The sequence below is a fragment of the Lontra canadensis genome, unplaced genomic scaffold, assembly GCF_010015895.1.
Source record: "Lontra canadensis isolate GAN:19392208 unplaced genomic scaffold, GSC_riverotter_1.0 scaffold92, whole genome shotgun sequence".
Lineage (NCBI taxonomy): Eukaryota > Metazoa > Chordata > Mammalia > Carnivora > Mustelidae > Lontra > Lontra canadensis.
Genome location: NW_022631086.1, coordinates 7,480,636 through 7,499,590, shown reverse-complemented (window position 1 = coordinate 7,499,590; position 18,955 = coordinate 7,480,636). Strand labels below are relative to the sequence as shown.

Here is an 18,955-nt window from a genome sequence, read left to right as displayed (position 1 = left end):
CTGTGGCCTCCGGCTCCTCTAGGTCTATTTACACTCCCCCCGCCCCCGCCCCGGTCCACTGCAGAGCAAGCCCTCTCACACCTCACGTCTGCGATCAGCAGCAGAACCAAATTCAGCAAAGTTCTCAAGGGCAAGGGGACTGGCGGCGAAGAGAGAAAGGTCTTGGCAACAAGGGGAGGCGGCGGGAGATGCGCCCACCCGAGTCTCCGCGGCCCCCGGCAAGCGCCCCGCCCGGTGGGGTAGGGTAGAATCAGGCTGGGCGGGGGGCGCCGGCGGGGTGGGCGTGGCGTGGCGGGGGGGGGGCGCCTCAGGGCACCGGCAGCGGCCGCAGCCATCTTGAGCGCCGGGAGCACCTCGCAGGTCCGGCGGGCGGGGCGCTCAGGGGCGCGGCCCCGGGACCCCGCCCCGCGGAGGACTCTCGGGAGCGCGGGCGGCTGGCGCACTGCACCGACTCACCGACAGCCGGGAGCGCAGCGGTCTTTTGCAGGCGCCGCGGGTGAGCCGGGCGCGCGGCCGGGGTCGGGGGGCAGAAGGCCCGGGCCTAGGGGCTCGCGTCCCGAGGCGGGGGCGGGGGCGGGGGGACGGGACAGCGGCCGGGATTCGACTACAGGTGTGGCGGAGCTGGCCCGGCGGCCGGGGTGGGGGGATCTGCGCGTGAGCCCGGAGCCCGTGGTCCCCGGGAAAAGCCGGGCTTGCCCCGCTGTCGCCAGATTCGGGGTCCCCGTCTGGCCCTTGGCGCTTGGTTCTCTCTTTTCGGCCCCAACAAGCGGCAGGTGAAGCTGAACCTACCGGTGTGGCCGCCCCTGCTGCTCCACACCTTCCTCTTTCGACTCTGTCCCCTGGGGTGTCCCTCCCGAAGTGCTTGCGGAGCTCGACCCCGTGGGCGCGCGTGCAGCCCGCGCCCCTCCCGCCTCGCTCGGCCCTCTGGCCCCTCCGGCCCGTCCAGGGTGGGGACCATTTTTTTTTTTTTTTTAAGTTTCTCAAAGGCTTGACGGTTGCGGTTTCAGCCCTGGGGCAAACGGTTGCTTCACAAAGTGAAACTTGGTGTTTGCTGTGCTCCCGGCTGGCTTCCTGGAAGTCCGAGGAGTACCTCCGCGTGCCGTCCCGCCCGCTTCCGCGTCGCCCCCCTCCCCGCCGCCCACGGCTCCCGCGCGGGACCCCTCCCCCGCGAGGCCCCGCCTCCCCGCCTCCCGGCCCTGCCCCCTCCCTTGCGCGGCCCCGCCTCCTCCCTCACGGGGCCCCGCCCCTGCTCGCGGGGCCCGCCCGGCCCGCGGTAATTGTAGGTTGGGCGGTGACTCAACGCCGGCGCCCGCCCGGCCGGTTCTTAAGCAGCGGCGCGCGGGGCGGGCGCCGAGTGTCGGGCGCGGCGACGGCGGGAGACGGCGGGAGGCGGCGGGCAGTTGTGCGCGCTGAAAGGCTTTCCTCTGCTTCCAGGTCCGGAGAGCGGTCTCAGCTGCTGCGGCAGACTCGTGTTTCCAGGGGACTGAGGAAAACCCGTCAGGAACCGAAGATGCCGAAACCAGTAAGTGGGCGGTGTCGGGGCCGATGGGATGCTCCGGGCGCTCCTTTCCCGCCGCGGCACCTGGGCGGCGCGTGGGGCGCTTCTGAGGGGAACCGGGTTCTTTTGTCGACGGCGGGAGGGTCGGAGGGAGGGAAGCGGCCCCGCCCTGGGTCAGGGGTTGGTCCTTCTGTGGAACTCGAGAAGGAGACCACGGCGGCGCTGCTTTTCGCTCTCCGGTCTTCCTGTGTGTGGGCGCCCCCGCCCCGCCCAGCCCCAGTCGTTTCTGGTCTTTTGTAAAAGAAAGTCCCGTCTGCTTGAAAAGTGTCTTCTAACGCAACTTGGAAGTTTCTTAATAACAAAAGTTGTCTAAATGCCCGGAGAGTCAGGTGGCTCCCGACGACGCCGGTCAGCTCCGAGTCCTTTCACAGCTCGGAACCAAACGCGCCCCAGATCTTCCTCGGGTGCTTTATAGGGCCTGCAGCCTAGGAGGCTCGGTCTTGCCGGCGGGTCGCTTCTCTCCAGCCCGTCTCACCCCGGGCCTGGGAGGCCGCGCGCTGTTAACCGGGAATTTGCTGGCGGCAGCAGGATTCCGATCTCTGAAAGAGGTTGGGTCGTGGACCTGAATTGCAGATGAAGGCAGGCGGCCCTGCTCCCGGGTCGTGCGCTACAAGGCCCGCACCTCTCTCCCCTGCATCTGCTTCTGTTGCTCTCGGGGTTCGATTGCAGGCCAGGCCTGGGGGGATACACTTTCATTTAAGTGGTGGGAGCGAGGCGGGTTCTTTGTGACCAGTATTTCTTGGAAGGTTGTGCGTATTCACCTGCTTTGACGCAGGTGAGCTGTGACTAGATGGGGAGGGGATTTCGCATTTTTTAATTGTTCTGAATCAGGAGGGAGAAAATACCTGGATTCAGTAAAAATTGCAATAAAAGACATATACGGAATTCCCGTTTTTCAAGCAAGTCGGTTCTGTAGTCAGTGCGTTTGTTCCCAGTAAATTGTAGATTCTCTAAAAGGAGTTCTTGATTAATCAAGCCTTTACTGTTCGGTTAAATGCATTTCCGTGTTCATACGCTGTCAGATTCGGAAGCCAATAGAGTTTTTGCCTAAATTACATAATTAAGATGATTCACTCATGATGCAGAACATTTTTTTCCTACACAAAATTCTTCTTTTTTCAAACTTGTACAAGGCACCCGGGCTTTATGATGCCTGTGTTGTAAAACTGGTGTAAATGCAGCCACTCAGGACACGGTCCCATGCAGCCCTTTGCAGAATGGCAGCGAAGACATTACTGTAGGTCTGGTTTTCTTTATTTCACTAAAAGAAAAGCAGAGTTCAGCTTTTAAGATACCACCTTGAGAAAAAAGGCAGTAAACCAGTTTCCTGCCACTGTTTTTCTTTTTCATTTTTCAAAACGAACTGTTATTTTTATTGTAGTAAAATGTACATAATACACAGTTTACTATCTTAACCGTTTTTAAGTGTACTGTTCAGTGGCATTAAGTACGTTGACCACCACCACCCCGCTCTACAACTGTTTGATCTTTTGAAACTGAAACTTTCTACTCATTAAACACTAACTCACCAGTCCCTGGCACCCACCCTTAGACTTCCTGTCTCTCTGATTTTGACTACTCGAGGTCCTTCATGTAAGTGGAATCAAACAATATGTGTCCTTTTTGAGACTGGCTTATTTCACTTGGTATAATGTCCTCAAGGTTCATCTGTGTTGTAGGATGTGTTAGAATTTCCTCCTTTTTAGGGCTCTGTTTATTTCTTATGGCAGGTATATGTATATTTTAATTGTATGTATGAAGATAGATATATTTGAATAGTTGGGGTTTTAGGCTTCTACCTGATCCCTTGAGTTCGGCAGGCAAAGTATTTTTGATTGATACCTACTGAATCAGAGGACAACTTCCTTTATAAAACAGCGTGAATGAAAAAATATTCGCTGCTTTTTCTCTTAATACTGCTTCTCAAATCACCACTTGTTAGATTGAATATTCATTCACTCAGTAAGCATCTGTCCTGCAAGCTGCATTGCAGGGCATGGTCCAGTGAGACCACGCTTGTTTGGGGGGGGGGGGGGGGGGTTAGGGTCTGGAACCTGAGCCGGGACACATGCGAATGCTGAAATAGTAGCTGGGAGACTCTGAGTGCCACCAAAGAGGGAGAGAAGCTTAGGTCAAGTGCAACACAATTGGGAAGAAAACCATCTGATGGGGAAATGGGTGAACATTATTGAGAAGTTAGCCTTCAGCTGAGTCTTGCTGGAGGGCTTTGGTTAGGATTTGATTAGCTTGGGCGCTCCAAGGAAGGTACTATTGTCTGGTTTTACTTTTCCCACAACTGCTTTGGGGCTCTACTCAAGTGTGGCTTGTAGACTTCCACGGAGGATGGTTTGAGGTCCAGAAGATGCCACACCCTCTGCTCTGCTAATTCTTTGGCCTTGTGAGTCCTCATCTGGGGGAGAGCCGTGGGGTTTTGTGCAGGGAGCTGGCTCAGGAAGCAGCCCTGTGCCTGTGGTTCAGCCAGGGGTAACCTCCTCTCTTGTGTTCCCCCTTCCTCCTCCCTTCTTAACCACCACACTTGCTTTCTTCATCGTGATAGGAAGGAGGCATGGGGCGGTAGAAAGGAAAACCGCAGCAGTCAGGCTTAGGAATGATGCAAGGCCAAGCTCTCTTAAATCTTTTCTGAGCTTAGTGCTGAACTGCCTTAAGCGGCACTGACAGATGCCATAGCTGTTCATTTCTAAAGTTTTGATACGGAAGTTGTTAATATAAAAGCAGATTTTCCCTTCAGTAGGAAAACTGTGAAAGCATGTTCAAAATTCTGCCCTGTGCCAAAATTTTAAGATAATTTCTGAGATTACCTTGCCTCTCTGGGGATATATAACCTTTTCCACTTAATTTTTCTCTTGGGTATATACCCAATGTGGAATAAGTCCTTGCTTCTTAGCTTCTTGTGCAAGTTCCTTGTCAATAAGATGGGGCTGTTGGCAGTATCTAATTCATAATGTTACATGAGATAATTAATGTCCACTAAATATTTTAACAGGCACAGGGTTTACTGACTATACTGATACATTTTCCAACCCTCCCGGCTTCATTGGAGGGGTTACATGGGATACATTTTCTGTGTATCCCTCCTCCTTTACCATGGGCAAATGGTGAGTTAGCTAAAATTTTCCCATGTGGTGGTGAGAAGTGCTGGCTAGAATTAGTCATTTGTCATCATCACACTGTGTCAGGCACAGTGAGTCTTTTTGTACATTTCTCCATTAGCTCAATAGACAGTTATGTGTTACTCTGCTAGATGTTGAGGCCACCAAGATGAGTAGACACAGAGATACTCGCTCATGGATTTACAGTCTGGTGAGGCGGACAGTAATGCTAGAATAACTTGAGTGTATATAATGGCTTGTGGGGGAGTGTTTATCAAGGAGGACAGGAAGGCACCTCCAGGAGGTGATGACTGTTCAGAGCAATGCAAGGAATGAAGGGACCTTAGCTAGGTGAAGGAGGGCGGTAAGGAGCCTACCAGCCACAGGGAACGACTTGTGCAGTGGTCCTGAGGTGGAAGGGGGTAGGAGGAGCTCAGGGTTCCCCATGAGGGACGAGTATGGCTAGAGAGGAAAATTAGAAGCTAACTGTGCAGAGCCTAGTAAGCCGTAAGAAGGCATTTTCAGGACTTAGCTCAGGCGGAAGCACTGAATGGTTTTGATCGGAAGGAGGTGGCCTGATCAGATTTGGCTTTTGAAAGGTCGCTGCAGCTGCAACAGGAGAATCAGCAGGAGGGTGAAGGGGCAGGCGAAGACTGTTGGAGTAGCCCGAGTGAGAGGTGGTAATAGCATGGACCCAAGGCAGTGTGAGGCAGATGGAGAAGAGTGGATGTGTTTGGGAGCTCTTTGATAGGACTTGATGATGAATTGGGTGTTGGGGGGTGGGGGGCAGGGGGCCGTGCAAAGCTGATTTCTGGCGCCTGGCTTGCATAACTGCATGGATGGTAGTGCCATTCACTGAGATAAGGAACCTGGAAAAGGACCAAGTGTGAGAGGGAGGGTTGAGAGTTTGGTTTGTACCTGCTGACAAATTTGTGACTATAATCAATGGAAGGAGTTCTTTTTTCATTATTATAACTACTATCTCCTAAAATATATGTAAATATCAGTATTTTCCTTAAACCACAGTATTTTTTAAATCCACTTGAACTAAAAGTAATCCAGCAGCTTCTTAGGTTTCCTCTGAGTGTGTATGTACACTACATACACATAAAATTCAAAGTTAGGATTAATTTAGTGCTGTGTTCTCAAACAGTGGCATATGTAATTATCTGGAGACCTAAAGATCCCTGGGTCCTTCATAGTACTACTAAATCCCCATCTCCAGGGCCAAGTATACTGGGCCCCTGTACTTTCAGTAAGCTCCCCAGATGGTACTGATGTACCCCCAGACTTTGGGAACTTCTGATTTCATAAGAAAGGAGCAGTTTATGTACTTTTCCTCAGAACCCCAACAGTACAGTGAGACCCTCCTAATGGGGTTGATACTGGTTGTGTGTGAGCAGAGGCCAGAGCCCATGGTGTGTTTAGGGGGTAGCAAACCCCAGTGTGATTCCAGAGCATCCATTCAGGCCAATGTTCTTGCAGGCTTGGGAGGGGATATACAGCCACCTTCTTAAAGTTCCAGCTTCAGTGCCGTGGGTGCTGGTGCCGTCATTGGTATTTGGAATGTGGCTGGGGTGGAGATAAAGAAGATAGCTGAATGGATATCAAATTCCAGAAAGACCAGGAGCTAAGAAATCTAATTGAATCTCTCTGATTGAGTTCCTCTCTGCAGGAGGCCAGTTGCAGAGCTTAATTTGGCAGTGATCAGGGGGCTTTCAAATTTTGGCTGTCTTTGTTTTTAAAGGGGAAAAAGAGGCAGCCATTTTCCATAAAATAGCAGGGAAGAGAGAGGTCCCATTCCTCATTCCTCTCTTCCTCTCCTGGCCTTCCTCACTGGCCTCTCTTGGTAGTTACTGTCCTAAGTAGTAATGTGATTTGTAACAAAAATTTTAATCAATTTATGAATACTTAAAATTTGGGAAAGGAAAACAGTATTACTATTCTTACTGAATTATAATTATTTTTCTTTATTTTATTTAAACTTACGGGTATCTTTGGCAACTTGAAGATTTTTAGGATGATTCCCTATATATCCTGCTTTCTTACAGTATTCAGACATTTCACCTTTAATCTGGAGAGTAAAACTCAGTCTGCTTTCAAAATCAATGAATGCATTTTGAATACTCCTTTATATTTGATTTGATTTCATTGGTAACTACACGTGGGAGTCCCCAGCTACTCCAGTTAGTGTTTTTCGTTCGTTTTGCTTTTTGTTATTTTGTTTTGTTTCATTTTTTAAAGTAGGCTCCATGCCCAGCGAGGAGCCTAAACTGAGGGTCGGTCTCATGAGCCTGAGATCACAACTTGAGCCGAAACCAGGAGTCACCCAGGCAACCCCCCACCCCCACAGTTAGTTTTTAATTTAAGCACTAAATGTGTGGTTGCCACTACTAATTAAATATGGAATATTTATTGGAGAGCCCAGAAGCTTGCATTATTTACCTTCTAAGAGACTTATCATCCATGCCTGTGACATGAATCTTTTTTAAAGATTTTATTTAGTTGAGAGAACACGGGGTGGGGGGGAGGCGGGGAAGTGAGAGAAGCAGACCGCCCCACTGAGCAGGGAGTCCTGGGGACCATGACCTGAGCTGAAGGCAGACGCTTAACCACTGACCTGCCCAGGTGCCCCAAGAAGAAAGCTGTTACTCTAGACTTCAGTAAATCTATTTAGTAATCTCTACACCTAACAGGGAGCTCGAACTCAGGACCCTGAGATCAGGAGTCACGTGCTCCTCTGACTGAGCCAGCCAGGCACCCTAGTTGTGTTGTGTGTATTTTGTTTTTGTTTTTAAGGAAAAAAAATTATGCTATAATGTGACTTAGAGACTTTTGACTAAAAATACTCAATATTTAGTTAGTGTATATAATTTTCCCAAATAAAAATGTAAAGCCAAGTAAAGAATAGTTTCATAATTTAGTATTTAACCTGTATTTTGGCAAGCCATTTAGCTTCTAAGAAACTTAGTTTTGTCATCTGTAAAATGAGAGTAAAGTTTTTAAGTGAAAAGAATTCTGCATAACAAACAGACAAAAAGCTTGTGTCTGTGAAATCCAAATAATTTCTCCAGATGCTGTCTGCTTTGTGTATGTCTTGTGTACATTTTTTTTTCCTAGAAACTTGCTTTACAAACGTGTCAGTGTAACAGATAGCTAAAAGGAAGGGTTTTAGTTTCCAAGTTGCTATTAACCAGGTAGAGTTTGTCCAGGCCTTTCTAAGTAAAACAGCAATGTGAAATATTTTGTTTATTTAGTGAAAGGGAACACACTTCTGTCTTTTTCTCATCCTCTCTGCCTTCTAGTTGTCAGAATTCCTCATCCTTTGGAATGAATATGGTTTCCTTCCTTATTCATTGAAGCCCTGTTTTATGCCATTACATTCTAGGGGCTGAAACGGTAAAAGTAAGTAAGATACATTGTTGCCATTAAGGAATTCTCAGTCTAATAGGGGAGTCAAGATAAGTAAGCAAAGAATTACAATGCAGTATAAAAAGTATGATAACATGGGGCGCCTGGGTGGCTCAGTGGGTTAAGCCGCTGCCTTCGGCTCAGGTCATGATCCCAGGGTCCTGGGATCGAGCCCCGCATTGGGCTCTCTGCACAACGGGGAGCCTGCTTCCCTTCCTCTCTCTGCCTGCCTCTCTGCCTACTTGTGATCTCTGCCTGTCAAATAAATAAATAAAATCTTTAAAAAAAAAAAAAAAGTATGATAACAGGTACATAGGAAAGCAGATTAAAGTGTGCCCTGGAGAGCTGGGGAAGGCTTCCCAGCCTGCTTCATAGGTGTTGAGGGGTGCATAGGAGCTCACAAGTGCCCAAGAGCAGAAGGGTGTTTAAGGCCACAGCAGTCAGTGGGCGGTTCTGTTTCCCTTTGTGAGTAACAGTCCATTCTTTTAGGCTCTTCTTAATACCTATAGATAAATGGCAGTACTGGTTCAAAGAACAGGGAGACTGCATTGATATAATAATTACATTTTTAATGTAATGTATTTGATAAAACCTTAAAAGCAAAATGAAAATTTTCTGGCCTTGACCTAACTTACTGATAACAAAAAGGAATAGATACCACCTAAGGATCAGCCTGTGTGTAATAGCAAGTATAGCAGATTTTGCTTACCTTTTGTTAACTTTGAAGACCCTTTGCACATCCTGTTTTTTCTGTTTTTGCCTGAAAGTCAGATTTGGACTGTCTCTATCAAAAAATTGTCATCAGATAGTATTGTAAATAATTGTTTTTACTTTAGAATGGTATAGGCCAAGGCCAAATCTAGCTGTGACGAGTTTTTGTAGGGTCTCCCAGCTAGGACTGATTTTTACATTCCTAAAGGGTTGTTTAAAACAAAAGAACAATAATATGCAACGGACACCACAGTGGCCCCCAATGCCTAAAATATTTATCTGGCCCTTCACAGAAATATTTTGGCAACACCTATTAGAATAAAAATAATTATTGTTAAATATGTTATCCATATTATATATATGGGTATATATTATATCCATAATAATATACTATATGATGATAATATATATACCTGGACAGGTATTGGGAAGGCTGTCATCACCTAGGAGCAGGCATGGTTGGTGTTGAGGTGAAATTTCAAGCAAGGTTGGTGCTTGAGCAGGTCTTAATTTATAGAGAAAATGGTAGTATCTTGTGTCACACTTGCTAAGCCATTGTATAATGACAGATTTCTGGCACCTGGTAAAACAGCAATTTGTATCTGATATTTGAGTTGAAAGGCAAAGGTTATATAAATGAATTGTTTATCACTGACAATTTGAAATTAACTTTTGACCTATAGTCTGTGTGTGAATTTCTGACTGCAGATGGTTTTATAGTTCAATACCTAAGTTAGACCACTCCAGCTGAAATAGAACCCCTTTCAACTGTCCACCCTTTATTTAACCTGCTTTGTTTTACTGAGTAGAACCTAGTTCTACCTGTTAACAATGTTAGATACTTAGGTTTGTTCTTGTGTGTGTGTTTTTTTTTTTTTAAGATTTCATTTATTTATTTGATAGAGAGGTCACAAGTAGGCAGAGAGGCAGGCAGAGAAAGAGGGGGAAGTAGGCTCCCCGCCAAGCAAAGAGCCTGATGGCGGGGCCTGATCCCAGGACCCTGAGATCATGACCCAAGCTGAAGGCAGAGGCTTAACCCACTGAGCCACCCAGGCACCCTGTTTGTTTGTTTTTATTTCTTGCATCTTTCCTGGCCACAAAGTGAGATGCAGAGTGGTTGGGAAAAAAAAAAAAAAAAAGAGCACCATTACTGGCTTCAAGAACAAACTTTTGGTTCTTGCTTTATTGGCTTTATTAAATTACTGCTTTATTGATATGTAAGCACACCTGCCTCATGGAGGGTATTCTGGGGCAAGCTTCTCAACCTCCCTGTGCCTGCCCCTCACCTGTGAAACTCTGTCCAGGGCATCGGCCATAAAGGTTCTGCTGAGGCCAGGCAGGACAGCCCAGTGCCGGAAGCTCCTGGCCCTGTGCCTAGCACGAGCACTGACTCTCCTCTGTCACCACAGAGGACAGAGTACATGTAGAGGGAGTCTGCTTATCACTACTAAATTCTAATGTGATTAAAAGCTTTTGTCTTGGGGCGCCTGGGTGGCTCCGTGAGTTAAAGCCTCTGCCTTCGGCTCAGGTCATGATCTCAAGGTCCTGGGATCGAGCCCCACATCAGGCTCTCTGCTCAGCAGGGAGCCTGCTTCCTCCTCTCTCTGCCTGCCTCTCTGCCTGTCAAATAAATAAATAAAATCTTTAAAGAAAAAAAAAAGCTTTTGTCTCAGAATGGGCTTTTTCTTTTTCTGACTTACCTAAAAATACAATAGAATTTACCTTGCTTTTTTGTCCTTTTGCTACCACATGGAACATCACTCCCATCCTTCTCTAACATTCATTTGTTCATTAACAAATAGAGTACCTACTGTGTACCAGCGTCTTAGCTCCTGGAGGTACACTGGTAAACAGATCCTAGTACAGCCTGGGAGTGACAGCAGCACGGCTGTTGCTTTTCATCCAGGCTTTGCCAAGAGATGGAGGAGCTTTTCATTTTCTCACTCTTTGTTGTGTAAAGAGTTAAAACCACTGGGCAGAGTGTGGTTTGCTTTGTTGTTGTTGTTGTTGTTTGGTAAATCACTTGTACTGGACAGTGAGCCAAGATATTTCTCTAAGAAATGTCTTTTTAAATACTTGCCATAAGTCCTCATTTGCCATACCCACATAGATTCTCCCATCATTCTCAGGCATTGAGGTTCAGGGAAATTAATTTTTTTGAATAATATTTTGGCTATTGCATGCACCATTACTACCTGTATAGATTTCTTATACATCTTAGAAGGAGATCTGGCCATCTTCATTATGTTTGTTTGCTTGTTTTTTGTTTTTTGTTGTTGTTGTTGTTTTAAAGATTTATTTATTTGACAGAGAGATCACAAGTAGGCAGAGAGGCGGGCAGAGGGAGAGGAGGAAGCAGGCTCCCTGCTGAGCAGGCCGGATGCAGGGCTGGGTCCCAGGACCCTGAGACCATGACCTCAGGTGAAGGCAGTGGCTTAACCCACTGAGCCACCCAGGTGCCCCTCATTATGTTCTTAAAGAGAAAATTGAACCACAGATCACTTGGTAAAAGCTTAGAATGTAAATACTATATTGGAACCACCTCTTACTTATGAAAATGCATTATGTATGCTAGTATAGTATTTTTTGTCGAGGTGTTTCATTGCCTTGGTTAAGTAATTACAGATGCTGCTTCTTGTTGTTCAGGTACTTGCTTACTTACCTAATACATTGCTATTTGGGTGAGACTCTTAAGTGGGACTTAGATGGGGAGATAGGGTGGGGAAAACTTGATGTTTGTTAAGAAACTGGCCAAACAGGGCAGTTAGGAAATAACAGTGGGATGACAAGGCTGCAGAGGGCATGACACAATTTGAACGATTCAACTGTAAAAAGATTTTTTTGAGATGGTGGGGGATAACTGAATATCAGTTGGATTTTAAATATTAAAATGATAGTGGTATGGTGGGTGTGTAACATACACATGTACTCAGAGTTCTTTAGGGCTACGTATTGAAGTTTTTGCAGTCGAAATCCTGTGGCAGCCTAAAATACACCACCAAAAAATATACAAATTTATATAAGTATAAATTTATATATTTATTTAAATATGTTTAATTTTATACATGTTTATATATGTATGTTTTTTAAACTGGTGGTAAAAATAGATGAATCAAGAATGTTAGGCATCCAGCTGAGTGAAAGCAGGGGTGGGGTTGTCCTCTTTACTTTTGTGAATGTTCCAAATTTTACAAAGTAAAGTTTGTTTTTTAAAAGCACATTATAGGGGTGAAAGGGAAAGATGCTCTCATTTTCCCAAATGGCCAAACCCTTGAGTGTGGCGGGAGGGCAAGTGGGAAGGGACATCTCTGCCCTGGGATCTGGATTGGGGGAGAAGGGGGGGGTAGGGGCCTGAGAATCCTCCCAGGGTCCTGCTGATTGCTCTCCACGGGTCTCTGAGTAGACATTTCTTGGGAGAGCTTTAGTGTTCCGTTCAGATGGGTGCCTGATTTAACCCCAGATTGGACCTTCTCGCCTCCCGCATTCATATATTATTCAAGGGGACCTCCAGTAAAAATTGCAGTTGATTGGAAAACACACAGAACTGTTTGTTCCCAGCTAGTTGCACTGTTACTCTGTATTCCCACGATCTTGGCCGGGGATGGGGGGGTGTTATTCAGTGCCCCCATGCCCCGACTGGAAATAGGTCATTGCCTCAATGGCAGCTTTTGCGGAGCTGAAAATTGGAAGTGTTTCGGAGGCTGGCTTGCCTTCTGCGCTGGGGCTAGGGGAGGGGTGCGGACATAAGTGCTGCAAACCTGAGCTGCCTGATCCAGGTGGGGGGCTGTGGAGGGTGCCCCCCGCCCTCACGCCTACTAATTACATGCCTGGATCTGACATCCTGGATTTCAACCAAGTATAAATTGAGAGTTTGTTTTTGTTGTGTTTTGTTTTTGACTTAGTATAATTTCAGAAACCCTGGGCGGTTTAAAATAACTTTTGTTGAAGTTTGCTTCTGTAAGCGAATTTTGTAAGCTTGCTGATTTAGTTTGGATTTTTTTTTTCTTTTTTAAACTTCTGGGGTCTTGCTCTCTATTTTCCAAGATGTGAAAAGCCAGCGTTACAGGAGAAATTATGTAACACAATATGCATGTGATTTTTTTTTTTTAAGGTTTTTTATTTTTAAATCTCTACACCGAAGGTGGGGCTCAAACTCAACAACCCTGACGTCAACTTGCACACTCTAGGAACTGAGCCAGCCAGGTACCCCTACTGCACATGTGATCTTAACCAGGGACAAAGACTTATCAAAGAAATGGCATAAGATTTAAGGTATGATTTATCTTAATGAATGAACATTTCCATTCTTTGATAGTCTTTCCCCTCCCACCAGGTTAGAAAGGAAAAACCCTTCAGGGACTTCTAACTTTACAAAGAAAACAGTACATTCCAGGTGGGTAGTGAAGTCTTATCCACAGGCCTTTAATTTCCTGTATTCTGTGAGCCTAGAAGTAGAAAATCATTGCAGCAGGTGATAGCCATCTTGGCCCTGTTCTTTTGTCTTTTACGGAATCCTGAGTTTGTGGATATAACTAACCTCCCTTTTCAGTGAACTAAATTGGTGCTGAAGTATGTATGACACATTTAGCAAAACTGAAATCACATGTTACAGAATCAAGACTTCACAAGCCTAGTAAGCTAAAGAGAAAGTGACCTTGGAGTGGGGAGAAAAGAAGGGTATAGACAGCATCCATGTTTCTGGAAAGAAGTCATTTCTTTGTGGAATGTGACATTCTTTGATTGGTTCTTCCCCTCTCCTAAGTCAGGTGTCAAAGCATCATAGCTAGTTTCATGCCCATATTAAATCTACACATAGAGCGTATGTCATTACTAGTATAAAGTTGGTTCCCACCTAACAGACTCTTACCAAAAAAGTTTTTAAAATGCACAGCAAGTGGGTATGAGGTATGATTTAAATGCCCTCGGCTGATCCCCAGTATGCCTCTGTAGCATAGATAGATAGAACTTGTGTGAGAGTGATGACCCTTTCATTTGTCAGATGTCTGGAAGGCTGTTTCTTTCTGCCTCAGTTCCTTCTTTTCCAGAAACCGTGCCTGAGCCTGTGAACAGTGGCGAGGGCTCAGCACAAAATGTTCCCAGCCCAGTTTTCAAGTAGGGGAAACTGACCTTTTTTTTAATGCGGCTGCTCAGAAAATGTTCCTTTCTAGCTCTGAGGTTGTGATTTGCTCTGGTTATAATGACTACAAACAGGACTGGTTTGTCTGCTTTTTGTCCACTGTCCTGCCTGGCAGGAAGTGGGTCTGGGGGTAGGAAGTGACTTACTTTCAGAGGCAGAAGGAGCCATTTAGAAAGACTGGGGTTTTATTACATGCTCCTGAAATTATAGGATGGATATTAGTTGATCTGGGCTCTTTGTATATCTATACTTTTACATAATTTTCACCTGGGAATTTGGAACCAACTTTTCAGTTCAGAATTTAAAACCATTGACTTACATTGAAAGACACAACTTTAAAAATTTAAGAGCCATATAAATACAAACAAATATTTTTAGTAGCTGATTATCAGAAGTTGAGGTGGCTGCATATACCTTTCTAGGCCGGTTTCCTCAGCCTTTAAAAGAAAGTGGTTAGGGACACCTTGGTGGCTCAGTTGGTTAGGCATCTGCCTCTGGCTTGTCTGCCCTTGGCTTGTCTGCCCCTGGCTTGTCTGCCCCTGGCTCTGGGCATGATCCCAGGGCCTTGGGATCTAGCCCCACATGGCGGCTCCCTGCTCAGTGGGGAGCTTGCTTTCCCTTCTCCCCTTCACCACCCCATCCCCTGCCCTGTGCACTCCCTCTTTCTCTCTCTGTTAAATAAACTAAAAATCTTAAAAAAAAAAAAAAAAAAATGGAAGTGGTTAATGAGGATAACTTTTCCCCTCTCACTAAGCAGTATCCACTTAGAATCAGCCTACAAAATAGATGGACCTTGTCACGACCTTAGTTGTCAACTTAACAGCCTGTACATTTATATTACATAAAAATGATAAAAAATATAACACATAGATACCTGGAACTTGTTTGGAAATCCCAAGACCCAGCTTTTATGTCAATGCCCTGCCCTGTTTATTTATTTATTTATGAGAGCATGGTGTGTACACATGCACCCGCGAGCCCATGAGCAGGGGGGAGGGGCAGAGGGAGAGGGAGAAGCAGACTCCCCACTGATCAGGGAGCCTGACCTGAGCCAAAGGCAGCTGCTTGACTGACAGCTACCCAGGCACCCAGTACCCTGCCCTATTATTGTCCACTGCACATTGAGAATTTAACTTTAGGAGAGTTAAGAAAGGTGAGGGGTATGTAGTGCTAACTTTTATGATTAAGTTACCTTCAAAATTCCTTAAAGTGATACTGAATTCTTTGTTAAAATGAGGTAGGTGCCCACCACATGGTGTCACATCGCTCTTGGAGTAGGAGGTAGGGGACTGGCATACCCACTCCCATATTTCCATGTTAAAATTTAAACTCACATTTCGTAAAACTAAAGACTGCTTAACCTGCACTGAGAAGCTCGACTGATAGCTACTTGGTTTAGAATGGAGTTGAGGTGGCTCATTTTTCATTGAACTCTGGTTATGACCTTACTTTTTCACGTGGGCAAACACTGACCAGTGACTGCTTTTTTATAATCCTAAAAGGAATAGGAGGGGAGGGCACTGGATTGCTTTAATTCAGAAGGATAATGACCCAGCCAAAGCCACTAGATTGTGGCAGGTTCATTTGGTGTCTTGATAGATATTCCCTATAGGACATTCTTAGTGTTGCATTAACTGTTAGCATCAGCCCACAGGTAGCCAAGTTTGAGTTGTCCTGCTGGCAAAGTGACCACCATCACCAGGAATGGAGTATCTGGAGCTGTGTGATGGGCACCAGGAGACAGAGAACAGCCACCAGCAGCATCACCCAGTCCTCTGTGACTTTCAGTACTTCATACTCCCAGGAATAGTGGGACCACCCATCCATGATTCCTGAGAAGGATATAAGAATTACTGAGAACTGTGGGTCAGCACTTTGAACTCTGTAGAAGTGCTATATTGTGGTTATCAGCTGTCACAAGTGGACTCTTATCAGCCCTAACATTTGATGATTTTATTATTCCTATTACTAGGTAATAAAGAGCTAGTAGATTGTCCTAGTTTTGTGTAACTGTTTGAAAACTTTATCAGAATATGAGCTTTATATCTATCCTACCCATCTGTCTCCAGTGGTTTGTGGTGCTACAGACAAAATGGTAATACACAATATTTTTACTGAACTGCCTGACCATTTTTGTTCTAATTAATTCCAGACTTTTACATTTGCAAAGCTAGGTGACCAGTTTCCTTTGGCTCTGAAAATTTTCCTGCGCCTAACAGTCAAGACAGTTTGTTCACCACCACTCCCAGTTTCTTTCATCTTGAAAGAGAAGAGCGTAGAAAGTGATGTGATTGGCTATAGTTTAAATGTAAGATACAGAGGAGCTTGAAAGAAAAGAAGAGCAATGTTGTAAGTCATTATCCATAGATTTACAGGTTTGCCATTAGCAGTATCTTGTTAGTGAGAGTATTTATACTGTTATTTCCATGTTCTCTAAAGGTCAATAAGCCTCAAGAAGTCTGGTGTTTGAAGCCGACACTTAAACATGTATTTCTGGAATTTTAAACTTTGAGCCCAGCCTGCTCTGGGCATGTGGTGACACATGGCTCCTGCTGGTGGTGGAAACATTTAAGTAGGGAGCCCTGCCTCCCCTGCTCTGGCTGGAGAACCATGCGTGGTTTAGTGTTTGTGCCAGTGCAGTATCCGTCAGATCACTGTGGCCTTTACTCCATTTAATGCAAAATTCGTATTTTAAGGACCTCGTTTCTATTGTATTTGTCTTCTCTTTGTGCAGTAATGTTTTGCTATTTTGGTAAATACCTCCCCATAGCAACATGTCAGTTTTCCTTTTGGCCTCTTTATTCTTAAAAGAATGGCGTACAACAACAGGGTGGCTTCTGGACTGTCTTCCTTGAATAAAAGTTGGGATCTTCTAAATTATATGCTTATTAGAAACTATGACAGTGTAAAATATGGTCAATGGATTTTCGGTGGCAACTACTCCTGTATAATTTTGTTGATTATATAAACATTGTTACTGGGAGCAGCAATGCCCTTTTAACTAAGACAAACATTTTACTTCATTGGTATAAACAAAGTTTCTTTTAAATAGTAGCCTTTACTTTGACCCCCTAAAAAGAGCCTGTGATGTGGAGGGAGAAGAGCGAAACAATAAAATCCACTTGCCTTTGTGGCTTTCCAACTTTGCTTTCCTTGGCTGAATTCATGTGTCTGCATTTCTGTGCTAAGTTGGTGAAGGTTTGCTAAGTTAATGGTAATGTTTTACAGAAGTCGGTTATTTGTTAGCTAGTCCTTGTGAAAAATGACCCTGCGTGTCATAGCTGATGTTAGGATTTATTGAGTTGGAGTCTCGTTTATAATGACTTGATTTTTATCTTAAAGATAAGATCAGGATCCAGAGGGACTACCAGATAGGGGTCCATCTGTTGGGATATGGAGTATATGGGATATGCAAGCATAAGTTTGCAACTGTACTTCTAGTTCTAGCGAATGAAAATTTAGTAAAGATATTTTCACATAATGGGTTATAAATAGTAACAGTAAATGCATAATTTTGCCAAAAGGCATTGTGGCTTTTTGAATGTTTGGGATAGTAATCTCTTCCCCTGATGAGCAGTGGCTATCCTGGGTGGCCTCACCTGTGAGCTTGGTAGAGCCGTAGACTTACGTGCTCCATCCCAGCTTACTGAGTCAGAATCTCTGGGCCTGGGGCCCAGAAAACTATGTCAACAAGCTCTTTAGGTGATTCTTTTGCTTGTTCAGGTTTGAAAATCACTGCCTCAGACAAGCACTGAGGCCCAGGGAATAATTTATAAGGTGCGGCTGGCTGGATATCCTAAACCATTACTGAGGGACACCAGATTTCATGAAGCATGCTTGATACTGCCATGTTTCTTTATGCAGCAATGGACAGGGCCCTGGAGGCATTTAGGTTAATCTGGGAAAGTCTAAAATATAAAGATAGTATTCATTTAAAAAAATACATATTGCATACACACACACACACATATATATATAATTTATTTACTTGAGTGCTAACTAGTTATAACGTGCCCTGCATCATCAAAGTTAAGTGTGGAGGGACGCCTGGGTGGCTCAGTTGGTTAAGCAGCTGCCTTCGGCTCAGGTCATGATCCCAGTGTCCTGGGATCAAGTCCCACATTGGGCTCCTTGCTCGGATGGAGCCTGCTTCTCCCTTTGCCTCTGTCTGCCAGTGCGCGCTCGCTCTCTCTCTCTCTCTCTCTCTCTAACAAATAAATAAGTAAAATCTTTAAAAAAAAAAAAAAGTTAAGTGTGGAACAGAAGGCTCAGCCCCTGTTTAAAAATTGGGGAAAGAACATAATTTACTTGGGAGAACCCTGAACAAGAGCCTGGGTTCTCACCTCTGCTCCTTGGTAGGACAGCTCTCAGTGCTTTTCCCTCATTGTGCAGTGAAGGAGTCAACTAGAATTCATGATGCTAGAAATACTGCTGGCTTCAGGAGAGTAAGCCTTGGGAGAGTAGGATTCAGAGTGTTTTCTACTGTGTTCACATCACTTTGGGAACTAGGACCTTCTTCCTGAAAACGGAATATTTTCATTTACAACTAAAAACAGTAAACAAATTAAGTTTTAGTTTTTAAGAATTCATTTTTGAGTTGCTTGGCTTGCTCAGTCAGTGAAACATGGGATTCTTGATCTTTGTTGTGGGTTCAAGCCCATTGGGTGTAGAGATTACTTAAAAATAAAATATTTTAAATAAGTAATTTTTCTTTCATTTTTGTTTCCTCCTAAAGAATTTTTATTACCAATTTGAATACCCAATTGACTAGTTCAGTGACATTGTTTTCCAGCTGTCACTAAAGCAACCTGGATCTCGTTAGTAAGACACCCAAATGTCCATCAGCTGGTGAATGGATAGACAAAAGTGTTGTTTCCATATAGTGGAATATTATTTGCCATTAAAAAGGGAATGAAGCACTGTAAGGGCTATAACATGGATGAATCTCTATTGAAAACGTGCTGAGTGATGGAAGGCCGTCACAAAAGGCCATGTGTTCATCAGAAGTGTTGAGAACAGGGAAATCTC

At 44.9% G+C, this 18,955-nt stretch overlaps 1 protein-coding gene across 1 annotated transcript in view; it reads left to right on the top strand.

Moving 5' to 3' along the window:
* The first annotated feature begins 392 nt into the window (after positions 1–392).
* Positions 393–18,955, top strand: part of EZR (ezrin) — a 50,262-nt gene continuing 31,699 nt past the window's right edge. Inside the window, exons 1-2 of the mRNA XM_032836475.1 lie at positions 393–496; positions 1,435–1,522. Coding sequence (XP_032692366.1) covers positions 1,511–1,522 — 12 coding nt within the window. The 5' untranslated portion in view covers positions 393–496; positions 1,435–1,510. The remainder of the gene's footprint in view (positions 497–1,434; positions 1,523–18,955) is intronic.